The sequence below is a fragment of the Danio rerio genome, chromosome 22, assembly GCF_049306965.1.
Source record: "Danio rerio strain Tuebingen ecotype United States chromosome 22, GRCz12tu, whole genome shotgun sequence".
NCBI classification, from domain to species: Eukaryota; Metazoa; Chordata; class Actinopteri; order Cypriniformes; family Danionidae; genus Danio; species Danio rerio.
The window spans coordinates 4,597,156-4,618,963 of NC_133197.1; the positions used below are offsets into that span (position 1 = coordinate 4,597,156).

General features: G+C 36.2%; 2 protein-coding genes across 2 annotated transcripts in view; one reads left to right on the plus strand and one right to left on the minus strand.

The window, feature by feature from the left end:
• Window positions 1–14,004, minus strand: part of uhrf1 (ubiquitin-like with PHD and ring finger domains 1) — a 35,655-nt gene extending 21,651 nt beyond the window's left edge. Inside the window, 4 exon segments of the mRNA NM_213077.1 lie at window positions 2,757–2,887; window positions 3,998–4,258; window positions 7,150–7,312; window positions 13,903–14,004. Of these exon segments, the coding sequence (NP_998242.1) occupies window positions 2,757–2,887; window positions 3,998–4,258; window positions 7,150–7,302 (545 nt within the window). The 5' untranslated portion in view covers window positions 7,303–7,312; window positions 13,903–14,004.
• Window positions 14,005–17,156: 3,152 nt separating this feature from the next.
• Window positions 17,157–20,517, plus strand: ticam1 (TIR domain containing adaptor molecule 1). The gene is given in 2 exon segments (NM_001044759.1): window positions 17,157–17,372; window positions 18,416–20,517. A coding segment is annotated over 1 exon segment (1,701 nt). The 5' UTR covers window positions 17,157–17,372; window positions 18,416–18,489; the 3' UTR covers window positions 20,191–20,517.
• The last annotated feature ends 1,291 nt before the right edge of the window (window positions 20,518–21,808 follow it).

Genomic DNA, 21,808 nt, shown 5'->3' on the forward strand with positions numbered 1-21,808 from the left:
CTACATTTTTGGCCCCAATAATATTTATAATAATAATAATAATAATAATAATAATAAGACAGTATTTCTGCAGACTGCATTTCTGTACTGGTATCTAGAAAGTTTTAGGCCTAGACAAAAACTAATGTAGTGAAAACACAATCCTTAATTAAATTAACTCAAAACCGCAGATTCATTCAGAATGAAAGCACATGGACTCCCTTTTGGACTCCCTTGATAATGATTCAGCAATCCCCTCTCGAATGATTAATTCAGAAAGAGATTACCTTGAATAATTAGTTCAGAAAACCCCTTATGTCAATTATATTATTGGAACAATACTGTACACAATGCTTTACGGGAGAAAGTGTGGACTTTCAAAGAAGACTTCATTCATTAATTTTAGCAATACTACAGATATAAAATCTAGCTTTTTTTTTTTATTTACAATATACGTACACTTTTGCCTTGCATCTAAGAAACTCATTCCCTTGATTGATTCATTTAGAAAAAGAGAAAGACCGGACTCATTTAGAAACGATCTTAAGGGTTTTTTGTTTTGTTTTTTTATCTTTTGCAATCTTAACTAATTATAAACTCATTCTAATAGGCTTTCTCATACAGAGAATGAGTATGGGTAGGACATTTATTTCGGTTTCATTTGCAAACAGTGGTAATGATTACAATCTAAACAGACCTAAACAGATAAAACTGCATGCTAATTCACATGTAAAATAAAATTAAAAATGTGCTGGAGCAGTTTTAGAACTAAACTGTGCAGAGCTGCGGCCCTCCAGGAGTTTGACACGCCTGGCCAAGTAAGAGCTTGATTAGCTAGTCCTAAATTGGAGCTAAAACCTGGAGGACACTGGACCATCAGGACCCAGAACCCCTGGTATATACTTTCAGGGTGCTTTCACACATACACTTTTGTTTCGGAACGTGTCTCGTTTGCCCAGTTAGCACGGTTCATTTGGCATATGTGAACAGGGCAATCGCGCTCTGTTCCGCGCCAAAGTAATCGCTCCGAGATCGCTTGAATGAGGTGGTCTCGGCTCGATTGAAACGAACCCTGGAGCGGTTCGATTGCAGTGAGAAAGCGATCAGATCCGAGCGCGGTTATATCACAGTGTTTTATGGATATGTAATAGGCTTACGGCTATATGAAGAGAGAATTATGAGTATGAAGGGAAGTTTCGCGAGTCTCCGGATGCCCGCAAACGAGTGATGATCTCCCGGTAATCTCGCGTCTCCCTCGCGGTCCTCAAATAGGCATCGTCACGCACCCTTCTCACCCCTCCCCACTGCATCTCTCCTCAGAGACGTCATGCGCACCCTGTCTATCAACACCAAACCACCACCTCTCCTGACAGCTTAGCGGGACGCTGCAAAATAAACCCTGACACTCTGACCAATGTGAGGAGAGTTTACTCACACGTGACTTGTTTTAGCTCTTTTGGTCCGTTTAGAAATTTTGCAGTGTGAAAGCGAACCGCTCCAAGAGCAAAGAGCAACAATGTAACAGTTGTAATCTCTGGCCCCGTTTACACTAATGCGTTTTAGTTTAAAAACGCATAAGTTTTGCTACGGTTACGCCATCCGTCCACACTACGCCGGAGTTCTCGAGTGCCGAAAACGGAGCGTTTCGAAAACGCTGGAGAGGCCGTTTTCATTCTAAAACGCTGCTGCTCCGTCTCAGTGTGGATGGGGAAAGACGGAGACATCTGAAAACGGAGGCGGGGCTGCAGACATTCGCCTCTCTGATTGGGGCTTTTCCTCAATATTAAGTAGCCTAACACACAGTTCAGTCCTGAATCTTCTCCGTGTAAGTTCAGACTTCGCAAGTTTGATCAAGGCTGCATCTCTTCTTCTCAGTTTGATATGGAAAACATACCGAGGACACGCGTCAATCTTCACAGGGAACAGTGTACTTTATAACTTCATTCACATCACCCTGGCTACGTTGTTTCACTTTCTCAACAATAAAATGTAAACTTGATATAAGGAACTGCCTATTTTTATTTTAATATTAACAACTAAACAGACAGCAGAAATGTTGAGGCGCCGTGCTGCCTGAGCGTCATCTTCACTGTGTGCATATTATAACAAAACGGAGCCGATAACAACTGCCTCCTTTCAATTTCAGTGAAAATACGAAACACACCCTCTCTTTTGCTGAATATCAGTTTTAATAATCGATAATGGCCATTATAAAAGTATAACATACAATAAGTTTATACATTATAGGAAATAAAGGCAAGCGATCAGTCAATATACAGTATGTACGTGCTTACATTAATCATTAACTTATCTTTGCGCTCAGCCAAAACACGTTACCTGAGAACAAGTAATAGATTCCAATGACCAAAGTCAGGGAATATGTCGTTAGATAAAGACAACAAGATGAATGAAATATCACGTTTAATAAATATAGTGAGGTTAGATCCAGCGGGAGATGCTTGATGAGAAGTCCGACTAGCAGAGCTCTCATCTGGGTAGATGGGCTCCAGCGATTGCCAAAGTGTGTGTGTGTGGTCACGTGATGTGCGTTTTCAGCGTTTTGGTGTGGACGGAGAGCAGTTCAGAAACGCTGGGTAAAACGCGAGTGTGGACGTGGATCGTTTTTATTCTAAAACGCCGTTTTAAAACTAATACGCACTAGTGTAAACGGGGCCTCTGTTTCGGAACAACTGAATCGATTCACAGGTGTGAAAGCACCCACAGAAACAATTATCCAACATTTCCCCCACAGCAATTGACTGAGCTGAAGGACTTACTCTTCATATTTGACGTGGTAAACGATCTCCTCAGCTCCTCCATCTTCAGCTGGAGTTTTCGTCACTTTGACGATCTGAGCCTCGAACCAGGCACCCATATTCAGGTCTCGAGCATCCACAAACTCATTTATCTGAGAAAGATCATTCAAAAAACATGATTTGACCTTTTAATAGAAAGGAAAAGTCAGCAATAGGTTTATGGTGTGTCAAGTAATGAAAACGAACAGATTTATCCACAACAATTTACACACAAATACAAAATATACAAGCAATGTATACAAGCAAACAATATAAGCTCACATTAAGCAACAATTTACAAGTAAATAAAGCAAACTGTTCACGTAACTGGTCAACTGACCATTCAAAGCGTATCCAAATAGTCAATTAAATTTTTTATTTGAATTTAACCCTTGTGTATTGCTCAAATGTACTACCCTTTCGTTATGTTGGGGGCTGTTTTTGCCCCATTCACTACCATTATAACCACAATTTGGTGGTTGCAAAAACTTGACACTATGCTCATGCATACTCATGCATTCTTGATTGATTGATTGTTTTTTTCTGTTGAGATGAGATACTGTTGCTCATCATCAGTTGGCAGCATTAACCCTTAAGATTAGCCTGTGCAAAAAAACAGTTCCTGGCTTCTGGATTACAATGTGTGTGTGTGCATATGTACATTTATTATGTATGTTCTGAGAGCTGAGCTTCTTATTTTGATTTTCTCTGACACATCAAGTGCACAAAGGTCTCACACAGACACACAAATATACAAAATACTCCATATAGTTCCATTTAAAAGCCAGAAACTAAGCTTTTTTTTGCACTGCAACTGATGATCAACAGTAAAAATGACACGTTACTTCTTTCCAACAGGGAAAACCACCAACAAACAAGGATACTTATAATGGCGTCATGGCTTTGCAAGTGGTTATGATGAAGGTCAATGGGGCAAAAACAGCCCCCAACATAATGAGAGGGTAGTCAATTTGCCCAGTGTATTGAGTTTGAACATTTTCAAAGCATTTTACTAAAATATGTGCCAAAATAAGATTTTCCACCCAAAAAATAAAAATAAAAAGCAGTCCATTTGCTAAGAAAAAGAAAGTTGTGGCCAAATTAAAACCCAGTTTTAAGAGCTTTGAGATTGAGGCAATAGAGCAAATGTACTGTTACTCAAAAACAAAATATGCACAATTAAAAACGGAAATAAACACACGAGTCGATGTTTTTCCTCTCACCTTGTAAAAGCCGAAGCCGGGGTCGATGAGGTCTGCTGTGTCTGTCTGTCCGGAGGCTCCGGCGCTCTGTACGTCGCTCTCACCATGTGTGGATCCTTTATCAGACTCGCTCTGAGCCGATCCGCAGCCGGAGTCAGAGTCCGACAGCTCTGCCTCTTTGTCTTTTGGTAGCACCGTGGCTGCAACCGCCTGCCGAACCAACAGCTGAACGATGTCGTTTAGACCCACGTTATAGTCAAATATGGTGTGACCATCCTCCATCTATCAAACAGACAAAAACACCATCAAAACTCCACTCAGAGACCAAATGACGCGTCACTTTCCATGTAAAACAGAGGGCTGTTGCTCAAAGCTGGTTTGTGTTTTTATTTAGGTACGTTAGTATTGTCAAAAGTGGTTTGAATGTTGACTACTAAAAATGCAACGGGATTCTCTAAGGATCGTGAAGTAAATTCTAATGTAGTACAAACTCGAGTAGTTGGCGATTTCAGATGCAGCCTGTGATTGCACTTGGTGAACTGGTGACCTGCATAGCCAATCACAGATGCGCGGACACTGGAGCATTTGGAAACCCAAACAGGACCAATCATGTGTGAGCAGTGATGCATTTATTAGAAGTTCTCAAAGACTGCGTTCAAAATCGCCTACAACTTAGTAGGTTCTGCATTTGAGTTGAAATGTACTACTCGACCGTTAGAAAAGTACGTTCTATACAGTATGAATGAAACTCAGACATGCTTCATATGTAATTCTCTCACCGTGTATTATGGGATAGTGTAGTGTACATCAGATGCGCACTTCAAAATCTCACCGGTAGTAGGTCACGCGTGTACATCTCACATACTGCTTTTCGAATTGTAAGAATTCAGACATACTACTCGGCTCGCATACTGATTTTAGCATACTATATAGTATGGAAGTATGCGATTTTGGACGCAGCCAAAGTCTGTGATCCACAAGTTGCTAGGACATATTTCAGTACGTTGACGTCTTTGTAACAAACTTTTTTGTACATCATTTCCTCAAAGCACCCTAATGGAAAGGGAATAGTTAAGAATATTTCAATTGAAACGTCAAAATGACATCATAGAAGAACCGCCCACTTAAAAAACACAGAAGGAAATGGTCAGACTTTGATTAAAGATTACTAAAACTTTTTTTTTTTTAGTGGACTAACAGATTAAACAGATTTGTACAGATTAATTGTTCACCTACAGATTAACTGTGCGCCAACAAAATAAACATCGCAATTCTATTTTGCATAAACTTAAGCATCCTTATCTTTTGTCTTACTTAAAATTGATCAAATTATTATACTTCAATAAGATAAACATAATGAAGCCAATTACATATTCAATACAGTTTTGAATCGTCAATTCATATTCGTGAACCAACACCATTACAGATATAGTCCACACAAAATAGAAATATCCTCATTTACTCAAACTCGAGAGGTTCAGAGCTAAATAATTTCCTCATTTCATCATTGGGATCCACAGGAGGATTATAAAAAATACTTTGGAACTAAATGGCTATTGTTTTTTTCAGCATCTTCTTCAGTATATCTTACTTTATGCTTAACAGAAGACAGTAGATTATGAGTAACGTTCCTTTATCCCTGAAAGACCGAAACAGCTGCCCGCGGCTAAAAATAAGTATTGTTCTTAAATGTTTAATAACTTTTGATCCGCTGATCCGATCCGTACCATTCAAAGATTTGCATAAAGAAGAGAGTTTTGCATGAAATAATTCTCATACGAAGTATTTTTGCATGCACAACAGCACAAAAACATGACAAAACAGTGACAGCAAAGAGGAAGTGCTGATCTTGCTGTTTTCAAAGGATGGAAATGACGATGCGGCTGTTTGTCTGCAACGCAAAAGTTAAGAGACAGCAGGGTCAACACCATATGCTGGCACTTCAAACCAAAGGATGGTCCGCATTGAATCTAGTTTAGTTATGTAACTATTAATAGTATTGTAAATATTTATATCTAAGGTTTTACTGAGGATTTGCACCATGTTTATTAGGACTTTGACGCATTATAACTTATTTTCTTATTTTTTATTTGTTCATTGTAAGTGGTGTTGTTTATGGCAACAGAAAATGTATCATTTATGAAAAGTCAAACTTGCTTCAGTGTTCTGTTATTTTGTAACAATCTTTCCGTTTAGTTCCTTTCCAGAACTTTTGGGCAAATATATTGTCAGTAAATAAATGCACTAGTTCTTTCCCCAGTGAAAAACGCCTTGGAATAACACTGAAATAAATTGCTAGAACTTGCTCAGGGAATGGCGGATGTAGACAAAATTTATTTTAGAAGTATAAAACATCATAGCATGTATTTCTAAAGAAAAAAAACTTCAAAAAAATTCACAAGGTTTTGTTTGTAATAACTAGAAAATGCCACTTTTTAAAAAACTGTTTTTCTTAAAATTCTGAAATATTTTCTGTCTGTTCATATGTTTTTGAACCAAAAAATATTTTAGACGGGACCTTTAAATGATACAGATTGAAGCTTCAGGTTCTCCTATTTAAAATAATATATGACACTTGAGGAAGAACAACAAATAACAATAAAACAATAAAAAATAAAATAATAACAATAATAATAATAATAAATAAATAATATAGGCCCATTAGGTGCCCACAAAATACCTCTAGGTCTTTAAGGGTTAAATCAGTTGATTTGGACTGCTATAACATTTGCTTTAAGTTGCCTCAAGCTGTTATTACATTAGCAAAGTTGCTTGTTTGCTTGGGTTTAATGCCATACCAGCTTCTATGTCTATTTAATGGCAAAGTAAACTGAAAATATAGACATTAATTTTTACAATGTATTTTTGTTCAAAAGTATTCTGATTAGCGAAAATGTTAAAGCTCTTATAACTGTCAATCTTCAACAGAGAAATGAATCCCACTTATGAGAAATGAATCACACAGAAACTGAAAGTTTGCAACACGAGTCTCGCTTTCAGCTGTATTCAGTCCAGTTAAAATCCCTAACTCTGGATTAAACTCAGAGTTAACATAGCAAGTGTTGTGAAACCACCAAACCTGATTGGGTTAAGTCAACTCTAAACCATTCTGTGTATCTAAAGGTTTGTTCGGCTAGCTTTACGCAACAGCTCTCAAATACACCACATGTCACCTGTTTGCCCCTGTAAAAGAGTCTCTGCCGCTCGGGTTCGACGTTGAAGAGTTCGGCGATCTTCACACGCAGCTCGTCCACCTTGGTGAGCTTGGACAGGGAGTCGACCCGATGGGTCTCCTTACCATCCATAGTGCGCACCTGAATCCACATGGCGGCAAACCTGGAAACAAGAGCACCAGAGAGTGAGTTTCCCGCCTTTTTATTTTACAGTTCAGACAATGGCTCCGAGCCAAAACCTTTATACGAGCAGGAAAAAGGTGTTGGTTTCAGAGTCGGGTTGTTTTTTTTCCACATTCGTCTCCTGCGGCGCTTTTCTGTTTCTCTGCTTTTTTGCAACCTCGTTTAGAGTCATGTTACCATTACAAAAAGATGGTGGCATGATACAGGGCGGCCATTGAACGGTGAAAACTCAAATGTACTTTGAGTTACAAATAGGGCTGCATGATATTGGACAAATCTAATATTGCAATTTTATTTTTCTGTGATTAACATTGCGATATGCATATAGTTTCACAAGACGTGTGAACAGCTCTATTTGACGTTTTTTGGGGGAGTTTAACAGTTTTCAGGTACAAAACAATTGAATAATTGCAATGATTCTCATTCTAGTCAAATAATACTTATAACTTTTTTTTATAAATTTTATTTGCGTAAAATAATTTCTTGTAAAGATAAAAACAAAACAATAAAGCAAAACTAAGAGTTTTTTCTTAAAACAAGCTAAATTATCTGCCAGTGTGACAATCAAAATAATCTTGTTTTGCTTTGAAATGTAGATATTTGGACTAAAAACAAGACTAAACTTTTTTTTTTTTTTTGGCATAAATCCTACAAATTTCCTATTCAGTAATCAAATACAATCCTGTAGCTCCTGGTCAACTAGAATCAAGACTCAACTTTACATATTTACGATGTGACTCTTGCAGATGAAATGATATATTGCGCAGCTCTAGTTATAATGTAATGTAATGTACTTTGTATTTGATGCCATGTCAGCAACCAAGGCTATTTTCATGGCAGGAATCTTTTAACAACAAATATACAATTTAAAAAAATCAACAAACAAAATAAAACAAATTAATTGAGATTTGTGTTAATGCATGATAAAAATTCTAAAATCTTTTCTTGTTTCACTTTGTTAAAAATGTCCTTAAAAGAGTTCATTTCATAAAAAGGTTTCTGGAATCAGTAAAAGTAGGACAGTCCAGTAAAATGTGTTTTATAGTAAGAGGAGTTTTGCCAGCTCTAGTTATAAGCACCATTTATTTACCTGAAGGTTTTATATTAATGTGTAAATCTGGATTATGCTTATGCCATGGCACCAATAGGGCAGCACAATATATCTGGGGGAAAAAACGTTATGGCGATAGAATATTCACCATTCATGAAGTAAATTTTATGTGCGTTATAATTAATCCAAACCTGACCAATCAGAACAATCGTTACTATCTTTATTCCGCCTCTCCAGTAGGTGCTGTTAGGTAAAAACAGAGCTGAAAATAAACAATTATAGGAGACGAGAGAGGAAAATGACGACAGCTAATAAGAATCTGAATTTCCTCAGATGCTTTGTTATTCGTGGTCATTTTAAAGTCCAAATGTTTGTACCTTGACAGTTTTTTTTTATTATTTAATTGTATTTAATTTTAGCATGATCATTACATAAGTGATTTTGTATTGCTAATAAAAGCAGCTTTTAGCAAGTTAGCCATCTTGAAGGAAAAACACATTACCAGCATATTTTCCCAGTATCGTGCAGCCTTGCATCAAATGATCATAATAATATTGAAAAACAACTGCATTTCAAAGACTACTGATGTAAAAGAGGGTATTAAATGCTTAAATATGATAACATTCCCGAGGTAAATGGTTTACCATAAACCAACCCATCGATGATTCATAAATGATTAACATTTCATTTTACAGATAACCAAACCGTACAGCTTGCACAAGCAATGTAAAACCAGTTTACATGAGTAAATCGGAGGTCACACTGCACTTTTAACCCCAAAGACTTCCATTTATTTGCATACAAACAAAGCAGAATGAAAACGCTAGTTTTTGGGTGCTTTCACACCTGCCTTATTTAGTTCGCTTGAATCGCACTGGAGTTCGTTTTCCCTTTTGGTGCGGTTCGTTTGGCCAGGTGAGAATGCAGCAATCATACTCGAGTGCGCACCAAAAGCGTAGCGAGACCTGCTTGAAGAGGTGGACTCGGTACGCTTTCAAACAAACCATGGAGCGATTCGTTTGTGGTGAGAATATGATCTGTACTAATACAGGTCCAACCGCAAAAAAGTACTGCGGCTTTTGGACTAATTCAGTTGCCGTAGGCCGATGCGCTGTGCATTATGGGATATGGAGGAAAATATTTGTTGACAGCAGTTTACCAACAGAGAGAGAGAGAGAGAGGGGAAAACATTACTTGATGGATCGTTGTAAATATTTCCGCAAGATGACCATGTCGCAGTTTAGCTAAATTAATTCACGTCTCCTTCTGAAGTGACGAGCGATGCATTAAACACCTGTTTTTCAGCCGTGCTTCATTCTCGAAATGTATAGTTTGTCTAAAACAGGCATACAATCAGTCAGTGCAGTCATGCCTTCATAGTAAAAACAACATTTTGTGTCAATAAGCAATAAGCAATCCATAAGCAGTTTAGGACAGGGGTCCTTAATTGGTTTGGCCATGGGATCCACATTTTTACATGGTCATCAAGCCAAATTTTTAGGAACTATAATGCAATTTTAGGAATTATACTTAATTTGTGTTTATTTGTTAACATAAACAAGTAGTGACAGATACATCATGAGAAATTCACCAAGACTTACAAATAAACACTATTTTATTGCTGTCATTTAACTAAATGGATCAAATTATAGAAATATTACAAAGTAAAAACGACAAATACTGTTAATAATAAACTGTCAATAAAACATGTTTACTGGTTTCTAAATGTTGTTTTAATTTAGAAGGTTTCATGCTCTCTTATGGGAGCACCTCACTACACACACATATATATATACATATATATATACATACATATATATATACATACATATATATATATATATATATATATACATATATATATACATACATATATATATATATATATATACATATATATATATATATATATATATACATATATATATATATATATATATATATATATATATATATATATACATATATATATATATATATATATATATATATATATATATATATATATATATATACATACATATATATATATATATATATACATATATATATATATATATATATATATACATATATATATATATATATATATATATATATATATATATATACATATATATATATATATATATATATATATATATATATATATATATATATATATATATATATATATAYAYATATATATATATATATATATACACACATTTTACATATTCGGGGTCGTACTTGCGCTTCTACATATTTGTTGCAATAATTAAATGAAATTTCACATGTCAAACGGTAGGGTTGTCGCACACGCATTTCAAAATAAAAGTCCAGCATAAGCAAATTAAGTTTTTTTTTTTTTTTTTTTTTTAAATCACACACTGAAAATGTTCGCGCAACCCAGTTTTGGGTCGCGACCCACCAGTTGAGAAACACTGGTTTAGGAAATATATTCAACAACATCTGGCCAATGAGAGATGTGGATTTTGTCAGATGACTGCATTTTGGTTCGTTTCAACTGGTTCGGACCAAAGCCAGCAGTGTGGTGTGAAAACGACCCAAAGACGGCAGAAGATGCAACAATGTATCATTTATTACCCTTGGTGCGGACCAAATGAAGCGAACTACAGATGTGAAAGCACCTTTTGTGACAAGTCTCGCTGCATTCGAAAGTTCAAGTTCGGTGAACAGACCTGCAATTTCAGGCCCACATGAACGCTTGAGACCAATTAAAGACCAAAACATGACCTTTCTGTACAGAAATTTTAAATTTAAAGCAATCGCTTGCTTTATTAATGTCACACTCGTTTGGTCTCATCCCTTTTCATAGCAGCTCAAGGCAAAATTTCGCAAGCTCAAACTGTAGTGCGACTCAAATTTGATTATTAGGACATTTTACAGCCTTTTGAGAAAAGTAAACACAAGGTTGTTTAGATACCTTTATCTTTTTTGCTCGTTCATTTCCAGTGGTGGTTTTTAAGCCTGATGCTTTGAAAAAGAGCTGCACATTATATCGTTTTTGCATCGATATCACAAAATACATTCGCAATAGTCACGTAGCTGGATCTCTAATTGAATTGTAATTACAGTTGACCAGGAGGCGCAGTTCAGAACATTTGAGATTTTAGTTTTTTCCTACATCAATAAGACTTTTAAATATGTCATATTTAATGATGATTGAATGTTTGTGTTGATTTATGTTTTTTAATGCATTTCTTTTCAGCGAATGTAAATGTGGGCCTAGAGTCCAAGGCGAATTTCCCCATTGGTAGGGCCAGACGGAATCTGCGGACATTTTATCTGCGCAGAATTTGGGTAAAAATCTGTGGATTTCTGCGGAATGATTTTGGGATTATCATAACTAAAACCTTAATATGTGAAATAAAAAAAATATCTTTTTAACTTGTATTTAATTAATGTTTACAATGCAAATCCAATTAGATTAACTTTATTTGGTAAACAAAGTGAGTTTATCGTATAATATATCTACTAAAAGACAAAATAAATAAATAAATATTACTTTACAAACTGTATTGTACATAAATCAGATGAACATTTTCACATTAGTCCAAAATATTACTATAATAAATTTAAATACTGAATAAATATAGATTTACACTCATTTACACAAGTAAATAAACAGAATAAATGATGGGCTTATTAACTGCGGAATTCTGCGCAGATTCCGTGTGGGCCTACCCATTGGGGACGATAAAGTGTAAACAAGCAGCAAAAATTATGGTCATTTTTACCATATATAAATGGAGCAAAAGTTCAGCATTTGCATGCGTTTTTAAGCCCTGTGACTGTATGACCAGATCAAGAAAGTGTATGGCTTTCAGGCACAAGGAATTGTAAAACTTGTAAGTTTAATAATAAAAAAATTTATTGAATTATTTGTACATTAAAGACTGCAGTGCTATTTTATATTTGATTGTTTAATTCCTATACCTAGACTCTTCCCAAATTAGGCATGGGATGATAACCATTTCAAGGTATACCGTGGTTTGGAAAAGTCAACGTTTTAAAACCGCCAATATTTTCTATTATACCGTTCCTGAGGTATGTGTATGATTTATCAACTTTTTTTGTTTTTTTTTAGGACAACAGTATCTCATGCAGTAAAGATTTCCAAAGCTGCTGTTTTAAATTATAAATAAATCAGTGTTTTAATTCATTTTAATTACGTAGCCTGACATTTACGGCTTTAAAATATTTTAAATGTTTCTTAAAATCTAATATATCGTGTTCAAAGTTGGAAGAGTTGTGTTTTTTTTTTTACCCAGACATTCAATAATATATTATAGAGCAGTAATCACAATATCGTGAAACCGTGGTATTTTATTTTAAGGTTATCATACCGTCAGAATCTTTAGCCTATAACAAATAGCTATTTAAGCCATCTGATGAAATTGTATTTATATCACAGAAAACATTGTAGATTTTTCCTATATTGTGATGCCCTACTTGAACCCTTATTTAGAGACTTCTTCCCATTACAAAATGGCTTCAGTAGGGCACAAGTTCACTATTAAACCAAAAAAATCCCAATGTACTTGCAATGTAAAGCCCTAAATCACTAATATCTTCCATATATTAGTCATCATTTTAAAATAGCCATACGCTTTAGGGTTTCCCACCAATGTTGGAACTCTGCTTATGAATGCATCGTGGCACCAAATGACTACATCACTCAAAAGTAAGACCAATGCCCTACAAGATCTGAGATCCTCCATTCCTACAAGTGCATGAAGAGCCTTGTTGACATCTTAGCTCAACAAACCACGCCTGTTATTGGCGGAAACCGAAAAGAAACGCCCCCTGGTGTGAGTCACGGTACTGCAGGGGGTGAATAGTATCAGTCTTCATCATGTCGACTTTAAACCAACAACAGGAAGCAGGAATGAGGCCTGAGCTCCAGATACGAGCTTGGATGGTGTTCATTTGCAGAAACCAACCCGTTTAAACGGGAACCAACGCAAACTGCGTTCACTTAAATGAAGGGTTGAGTGTTGGTCATGACGTGGGTGGTCTTGCATCAAAAACAGACACATATGTTAGAAAATAAGTCAGAATCAGTAAAGGTTTGTCCATTTTGGAAGCATTCATCATTTTAAATGTACATTAACCAACTGTATATCAACATCCACCATTACTGAATACTGAATCACTCAAGTTCGACCTTCACAAACACTTTCCTATGCAGTTTAGCATTGTTATGATTACTTATTTTAGCGTATACAACATTAATAAGCAACATTTTGACTGAATTATAGACTAAAATACAAATAACAATCACAAGTCAGAGATTTACACTTCATTTAAGACTTAAGGCTTATAACTAGTTCAAACTCTAAACTTTTTGCAAGACAGACGAATAAAAGATGCGTTACATATTGTAAACATTAACATGCAGGAGATACATATGCAAATTGCTAATATTTATTGAGTAAAATGCAGCTCGTGCGCGCGGTTTTATAAACAATACATTCAAATATCAACCGAAAGTGAATTTAAAATCAGCTCTTTACCTGTTATCTTCTTCTCGGGAACAGAAGAGGTGATTTTGATTCAGTGAATGTGATGAAAGTGTGAAAACGCTGCACTTTTGTTAGAGTTCAGTCCTGCCGCGAAACGCAATGAAACGAGCTCGAATCAATAAAAGTGTTGAACAACGTGTTTCCCCTCCTGCCGTGGGCACGGCGCAAGCTGATTGGCTGGGGGGAGTTCAAATGTGCTCGCTGATTGGCTGAGCGGCGTGTCATTTACGCTGCTTACCGGAGCTTAGGGTTGCGCGCGAAACCCTAGCCATGCTGGCTTACTCTCGCGCAATTTGGCGGGAGATGAGGATTATATAATAAGAGCGCACTTACAAATGTCGACTTTATTATGTGGAGTGTATAAATTAACTTTGTTGTGTCCCTTTGTTAAATCTTTCTGGTCTGATGTGAATTCTCTAATTGTCCAAAAGGTTTGTGGGGATTTTTCTTTGAGCTATAGACATGTTGTTTTGGGGTTTTCAATCATTGATTTCATTTTCCTTTTTCGGCTTAGTCCCTTTATTAATCCGGGGTCACCACAGCGGAATGAACCACCAACTTATCCAGCTTGTTTTACGCAGCGGATGCCCTTCCCGCTGCAACCCATCTCTGGAAACATCCACACAAACTCATTCACACTCATACACTACGGACAATTTAGTCTACCCAATTCCCCTGTACCGCATGTGTTTGGACTGTGGGGGAAACCGGAGGAAACCCACGCAAATGCAGTGAGAACATGCAAACTCCACACAGACTAACCCAGCTGAGGCTCGAACCAGTGACCTTCTTACTGTGAGGCGACAGCACTACCTACTGCGTCACCCCAATTTTGGGGTTTTACATTAAAGAAACACAATTCCTTAATTTAACTTTTTGCATAAACCTCCTTTTATTTATTGGAAAGTTTTTTCATACACAAATGCAAATATAATCAATGTAAGCCAAACTTTTAATTTTCACAATTTCCGCAACTCTCAATTAAACTCTAATTAAAACTTATAAAACATGTGCTTTATTTAAAATTCAACATTCATTTGTTTTTTGTTTTTTTGTCATGTGCCCTTATTTTTTATTTTATTATTTTTTTTGTTTCTTTTTCTCTCTCTTTGTCTTGCTTTACCTTTCTTACATTTATTTTTTATTATTATCATGTTATTTAAACATTTCTCTTGTTGCAAAAAAAAATTAATATTTGTATTGCTTGTACTATAATATTATCAGTTTTGTATTTCTATTTGTTGTAATGGCCTGTTGTTATTGGAATAATATATATATATATATATATATATATATATATATATATATATATATATATATATATATATATATATATATACAGTTAAAGTCAGAATTATTAGCCCCCGTTGAATTTTTTTTCTTATGAATATTTCCCAAAAGATGTTTACCAGAGCAAATAAATTTTCACAGTATGTCTGATATGTTTTCCTGTGGACAGGTGTTGAAAATTAGCAAGTTTGCTAAAACACTTGAACAAATGCATTTGGTTGTCCAGTGTAATTGTGATGTCCATGTCAAATAAATAAATAAATAAATAATAATATTTTTTATTTGCTTATTTGTTTTATTTCGGCTAGAATGAAAGCAGTTTTTAATTTTTTAAACACCATTTTAAGGTAAAAATTATAAGCCCCTATAAGCTATTTAGTTTTTTTGACAGTCTACAGAACAATTATTGTAGTAATTCGGACTTCAATAAATATTATGTTACATACAAATATATAAAACCGTCAAAAAGACGTCATTAAATGTTTACAAACGTTTTCAATCATTTAAAAAATTAACTCTATTAGATTTAAATTATCTATAATTATATATAATTATATTTATAATGATCTAAATGATATATATATATATATATACACACACAGTAATCATTGCAGAAACCGCAGATATCCTCCATTTCAATGCACTTTGATAATAACGATTTTACTGTGTAAACATGTAGTATTTTAAAATGAATCTCCTTAATTTTATTATTATTATTTTATTACTTATTATTATTACACAGAAGGCTGCAGAAATGTTAACCAAGCAACTGGTATGTATTTCCCCCTGGCTACAGGACAACTGTTTAATTCTAAATTACAACAAAACAGTTTTAATGTGTTTTCCTTAAAACACAGAGCGCCAGATGTATCCAAAATCCAAATTGACCTTAAGGAAATCAAGGAAGGGAGTGAATTTAAATACCTAGGTGTCTTCATAGACTCAAACTTAAGTTTGATGAACATGTTAAGAAAATGTCTAAGACTATAAAGACAAAACTGTTTTCGTATGATAAGACCGTATACAGTTGAAGTCAGAAATATTAGCCCCCTTTTGATTTTTTTTTCCTCATCATTTCCCAAATGATGTTTAACAGAGCAAGGAAATTTTCACAGTATGTCTGATAATAGTTTTTTCTTCTGGAGAAAGTCTTGTTTGTTTGATTTCGGCTAGAATAAAAGCAGTTTTTAATTTTTTAAACACCATTTTAAGGACAAAATTATTAGCCACAAATATATGCTGCTAACTAACAAAGTAAAGGAAATTAATTACATATAAAATGTTACATCGATTTTCCCAGAGATGGGTTGCGGCTGTAAGGGCATCCGTTGTGTAAAACATGTGCTAAATAAGTTGGCGGTTCATTCCGCTGTGGCCACCCGAGATTATAAGCCAAAAAGAAAATTAATTTATGAATATTACATAGATGTTATCCTTGTAATAGCTTACGTAGCAAATATATGCAAGATATTGAAAGCAAATTTACTTTTTGTGACTTGGAAGAAACCATTGTTCATCTTTTTGTGGATGCTCTTGTATGAAATTATTTTGGACGGAACTATGTATCTATCTCTCAGAAAAGACAAATGTGGATATTTGTTTAAATACTTTTGACAAAATTTTCTTTTATTACAACTCTAAATCTTGCATTCAGTACATTGTTAACTTTTTATTATAATGGGTGTAAGTTTTGGAAACAAAAATCCAATTCTGCCAATTTTTTAACTGACTATAAGTCATATATTTTGTCTTTAGTGGGCATAAAAAGCAAAAAAAAGTACAAAAATGACTGTATAATTTTCCCTATGGTCTCTGTTTTTTTATTTATTTTTTATTTGTTTAAGTTCTTGTTTTTTTCTCTTCTTTTTTCTTCTTAAAAAAATTCAGTTGTACCGCCATCTTCTGGTAGTGTTTAACCTCATGACGTCTGCAGTGTTTACTGTCTTCCGCATTTCCACTAGTCTGATCGATGAAAGCCACAAGAAAGTCATGTAGCCTTTAAAATATGCCCATATTTACACTTACACAAATAAAACAACCGGAAAATACACCTTTTAATGTCTGACGATCAGTCCATTTCTACAGCTTCTCCATTTCATGTGTGAGGACGTGAATGATTGGGTCAGTTTCCAAGTTCCTGATTTTGGAATCAATGCAGAACTATTATTAAGGTAAGACACTCGATGTAATCTTTTTTAAACATGATTTGTTTATTATTTATAGGTCACACATACAGCTGATGAGTCATTTAACACTTAATAAGCTTTCTGTTGAGTATTAATATTTAATTTTAATGATTATATTCCTTTTATAATTTATATTTTGATCTTGTGAACTTGATAGATGAAGTTTTAAAAGTGTCAAATTAAAATGGGTCACCTGTACGTGTTGACAGCTAGCAAGAGGCGTTCTCAGAATGTTCTGGCAGTGTTCTCTCGAAGTTAGCATGAGTGGCTAATTTGAAATGTTGATAGCTATAATGCATGTTCAAAGTTAAGAAATACCCTAAGAAATTACTATAAATATACTTTATATATCATCCATCCCTGCTGAAAAATCCAGCTTAAACCAGCCTAGGCTGGTTGGCTGGTTTTAGCTGGTTGACCAGCCTGGTTTTAGAGGGTATTTGGCCATTTCCAGGCTGGTTTCCAGCTATTTCCAGCTAAGTCTTAGCTGGTCAGGCTGGAAAATGACCAGCCAAATCCAGCTAAAACCAGCTTGACCAGCCTGGTTTAAGCTGGATATAGTTGGTTTTGGCTGGACTCCCAGCTTGGCTAGGCTGGTCAAGCTGGTTTTAGCTGGTCATCTCCCAGCTTGACCAGCTAAGACCAGGCTGGAAATGGCTGGAAACCAGCCTGGAAGTGGCCAAAACCCCTCTAAAACCAGCCTGGTCGACCAGCTAAAACCAGCCAACCAGCCTAGGCTGGTTTAAGCTGGATTTTCCAGCAGGGATCACTTGTAAAAAGCTAATATTTACCTTTTAATGGGTTTATTTTGTTAGTGATATACTTAACTGACCTTTTGAAAACTTTTCACACACAAATGACAATGTTTTGAAAGGTTCTCCATTCACACACATCTGTGAATGCTACTTTGTTTTTGTTGTATTTGTCCTTCAAAATGGCAGTTGTCAACTGAATGTACTGGAAACTTGCATATTAAAGTTTTTAAGAAGTGACAGACTACTCAACACAGCTTTGACTTTGTCTTTCAGGATCCCCAGATATGGCTTTGATATGTCAAATAAGAGCACATATTCACATGTGATCAGCTAAATTTGTGAAAACCATGGCAGAAGGTGGAATGAAGCCTTCAGAGGGAGGATGTCCGAATCTCGGCAAGGTCTTTGAGATTCTGTCCCAAGCTCCGCAAGAGCGACTGTTCAGCCTGACGTACAAAATGGGCCGCAAACCATCTGAGGAACTGGTTCATGCCATGTGTTTGATTTTCCTGAAGAAACACGAAGCAGCACATGCTAAGCTAACAGCTATCAAAGATAGCACGGTTGGAAACTACTTGGCGGAAATGATCAAAACTCATGGAGAGCGCTTGAACTGTAGCCACATTGGTGGTTTTATGCAAACGGATGTCAATTGGTTATTGGATATCGCAAGAATTTTCGCCATTTTGGTGCAGGAGAGTTTGTGCGACAAGTCGCACAGAGACAAAGCTTACTGCACAGCACATGAATCATGCAGAACCACTGATGTGCCACCGTTAGACATAGAAGAGGAAGTTAAGCAAGTCTGCGGGCCTGACGTTATCAGTACATCAAACTCAGAACTTCCTACGGAAATGTGCAATCCTAATTCTCTCAAGGTATCAGACATAAACCCCGATCCATTACCTCCGAATTCAAATTCGGTTGTAAGTTCCTATTATCTTGAAATTAGCTCGCCTACTGCTTCAGAAGGCAATATCGAAGAATCAAAGCCGATGAGCCTCCACACGCCAACAGAATTCAAAAGTCAAAACAACTCACGAAGTTGTCATGATAAACCAACAAATATTTTCGCAAACAGCCAAGCGCAGACTGCAGTAGTCAATGACACAGCCAGTTCGAATCGGTGTCGCCATGACAGCAGACCCTCACAATTTGTGACGTCCAAAAACACTAATTTTTCATCCAGCCCAAATGATGGCGCCAAACCCAAAGCTCAACCCATAAATGCTAACGATCGCAAACCACCAACTCAAGATAACAGTTTTTACCCTACAGTCTCAAGCGATATAGACGAAACCTTTTACGCCTTCGTGATCTTACATGAAGCCGAAGATGCTGATGAAGCACAAAGACTAAGGGAAAAACTTGAGGGAATCATTTCCGCAAATGGCGCAACGTTCTCCGAAGACTTTGCCCAAGCGGGAAGATCGACGTTAAGATGTATCGAGGACGCTATCGATAACTCTGCGTTCGCGTTACTACTGCTTACCCAGAACTTCAAATCCAACCAAAGCATGACGACCACAGATTCTGCGATTGTAAATTCGCTGGAACACCACCACAAGCTGAACTCCGTCATTCCGCTGCTACCTCGCGAGAATCGATTGTCGCGCAAAAATATTCCATTGGTGCTTCAGACGAAGGTGCCTCTCGATGAAAGCAACAGAACGTTCGAACGCAAGGCCTTAAAGGCCTTATCGCAGGATGCTGTGGAAAAACAAAGGAAAATTTGGATGAAAAAGCAAACATTTAAAAAACTAGAGGAGGAATACAAGAGACGACAGGAGGAGAATTTCATAAATGCAAACTTACGACTAGAAAGGGAAAAATTGGCGCGACTAAAACTAGAAAGTGAATCTCCGCATAATAACATGTTTCATTCATCATCTGCTCAACCTCCGTCATGTGGACCGATGCTTCAACAACATGACCCGTGGTCGCAGAAACCATCGTACATCCATATTGAGAATGCGCAGAACATTATGATCGGAAATCATTCAACGATGAATTTTGAGCACACTAAAAGCTCAGCCGAAGAGTCGTAGACCTGTTACGATTTTTTTAACTTTGTGAGAAATCACACCCATCTCTGTGACAGAAGTGTTGTTTTAGCCAATCAGAACACACCATGACTGTTAATCTTTTTAATGCTGAGATCCGATTGGCATATATGTTTTGGGACGGAATTTGGGAGAGGTCTTAATATTACAATCAACTACAGTTTTAATTTGACAGAATACGAATGTGTTTTCGTCATGTGTCAGTCAATGTTATTTTAGTCCATGTTCAACATGGAGGGGTTAATTACAATTATTAAAAAAATGGTTCATATTGTTAAGTAAATGATTTTAATAAATGAAGAAAATGATGATACTTTTGTTTGATACTTTTGTTTGATGATTTTCTGTATGACAGCTTAATTTCTGTTTTGTTATATATATATATATATATATATATATATATATATATATATATATATATATATATATATATATATATATATATAAGCAATATCACACGAGTAGCAGTGCGATATGGCTGTATATCGGCACTGGTGGGAGGCGCGCATTGGTACGAGGGTGTTGGCACGAGTGCCGATATACAGCCATATCGCACTGCTATGAGTGTAATAATTGCGTTTATACAACAGTTTGATGGCATAATTGTGTATATAAAAACAAAATCAAACATGGAAAGTTTAAAAAACACTTTATATGAGGAACTACTTTCTTCAGCGTTGGATTCAAATCATAAGCTGACAGTTAAACAGCTGAGCGTGCATCTTTTAAACTTTAGATCTGTAGTGTCTGCTTTTTGCTGGCTGTATGTGGGCGGAGTAATACACAAAGGGTAAAGAGGCTGTACAGGTGCTGATATTACTTAAATATATCAAAGGTGCTCTATTGGATACAGATCTGGTGATTGTGGAGGCCATTTGAGCACAGTGAACTCATTGTTAGTTCACGAAACCAGTCTGAGATGATTCGCGCTTTATGACATGGTGCGTTATCTTGCTGGAAGTAGCCATCAGAAGATGATACACTGTGGTCATGATGGCATGGACATGGTCAGCAACAATACTCAGGTAGGCTGTGGCATTGAAACAATGCTCAGGTGGTAATAATGAGCCCAAAGTGTGCCAAGAAAATCTCCCCCACACCATTACACCAGCACCACCAGCCTGAACTGTTGATGCAAGGCAGGATGGATCCATGCTTCCATGTTGTTGATGCCAAATTCTTACCCGAACATCCGAATATGGCAGCAGAAATGGAGACTCATCACACCAGGCAATGTAATTCCAATCTTCTATTGTCCAGTTTTGGTGAGTCTGTGTAAATTGTAGCCTCAGTTTCCTGTTCTTAGCTGACAGGTGTGGCACCCGGTTTGGTCTTCTGCTGCTGTAGCCCATCCGCCTCAAGGTTGGATGTTTTGTGTGTTCAGAGGTGCTCTTCTGCAGACCTCGATTGTAACGAGTGCTTATTCAAATTATTAGACCATTCTCTGTAAACCCTAGAGATGGTCATGTGTGAAAATTCCAGCAGATCCGCAGTTTCTGAAACACTCAGAGCCACGTTCAAAGTCACTTAAATCACCTTTCGTTCCCATTCTGATGCTCGCTTTGAACTGCAGCAGATCGTCTTGACCATGTCTACATGCCTA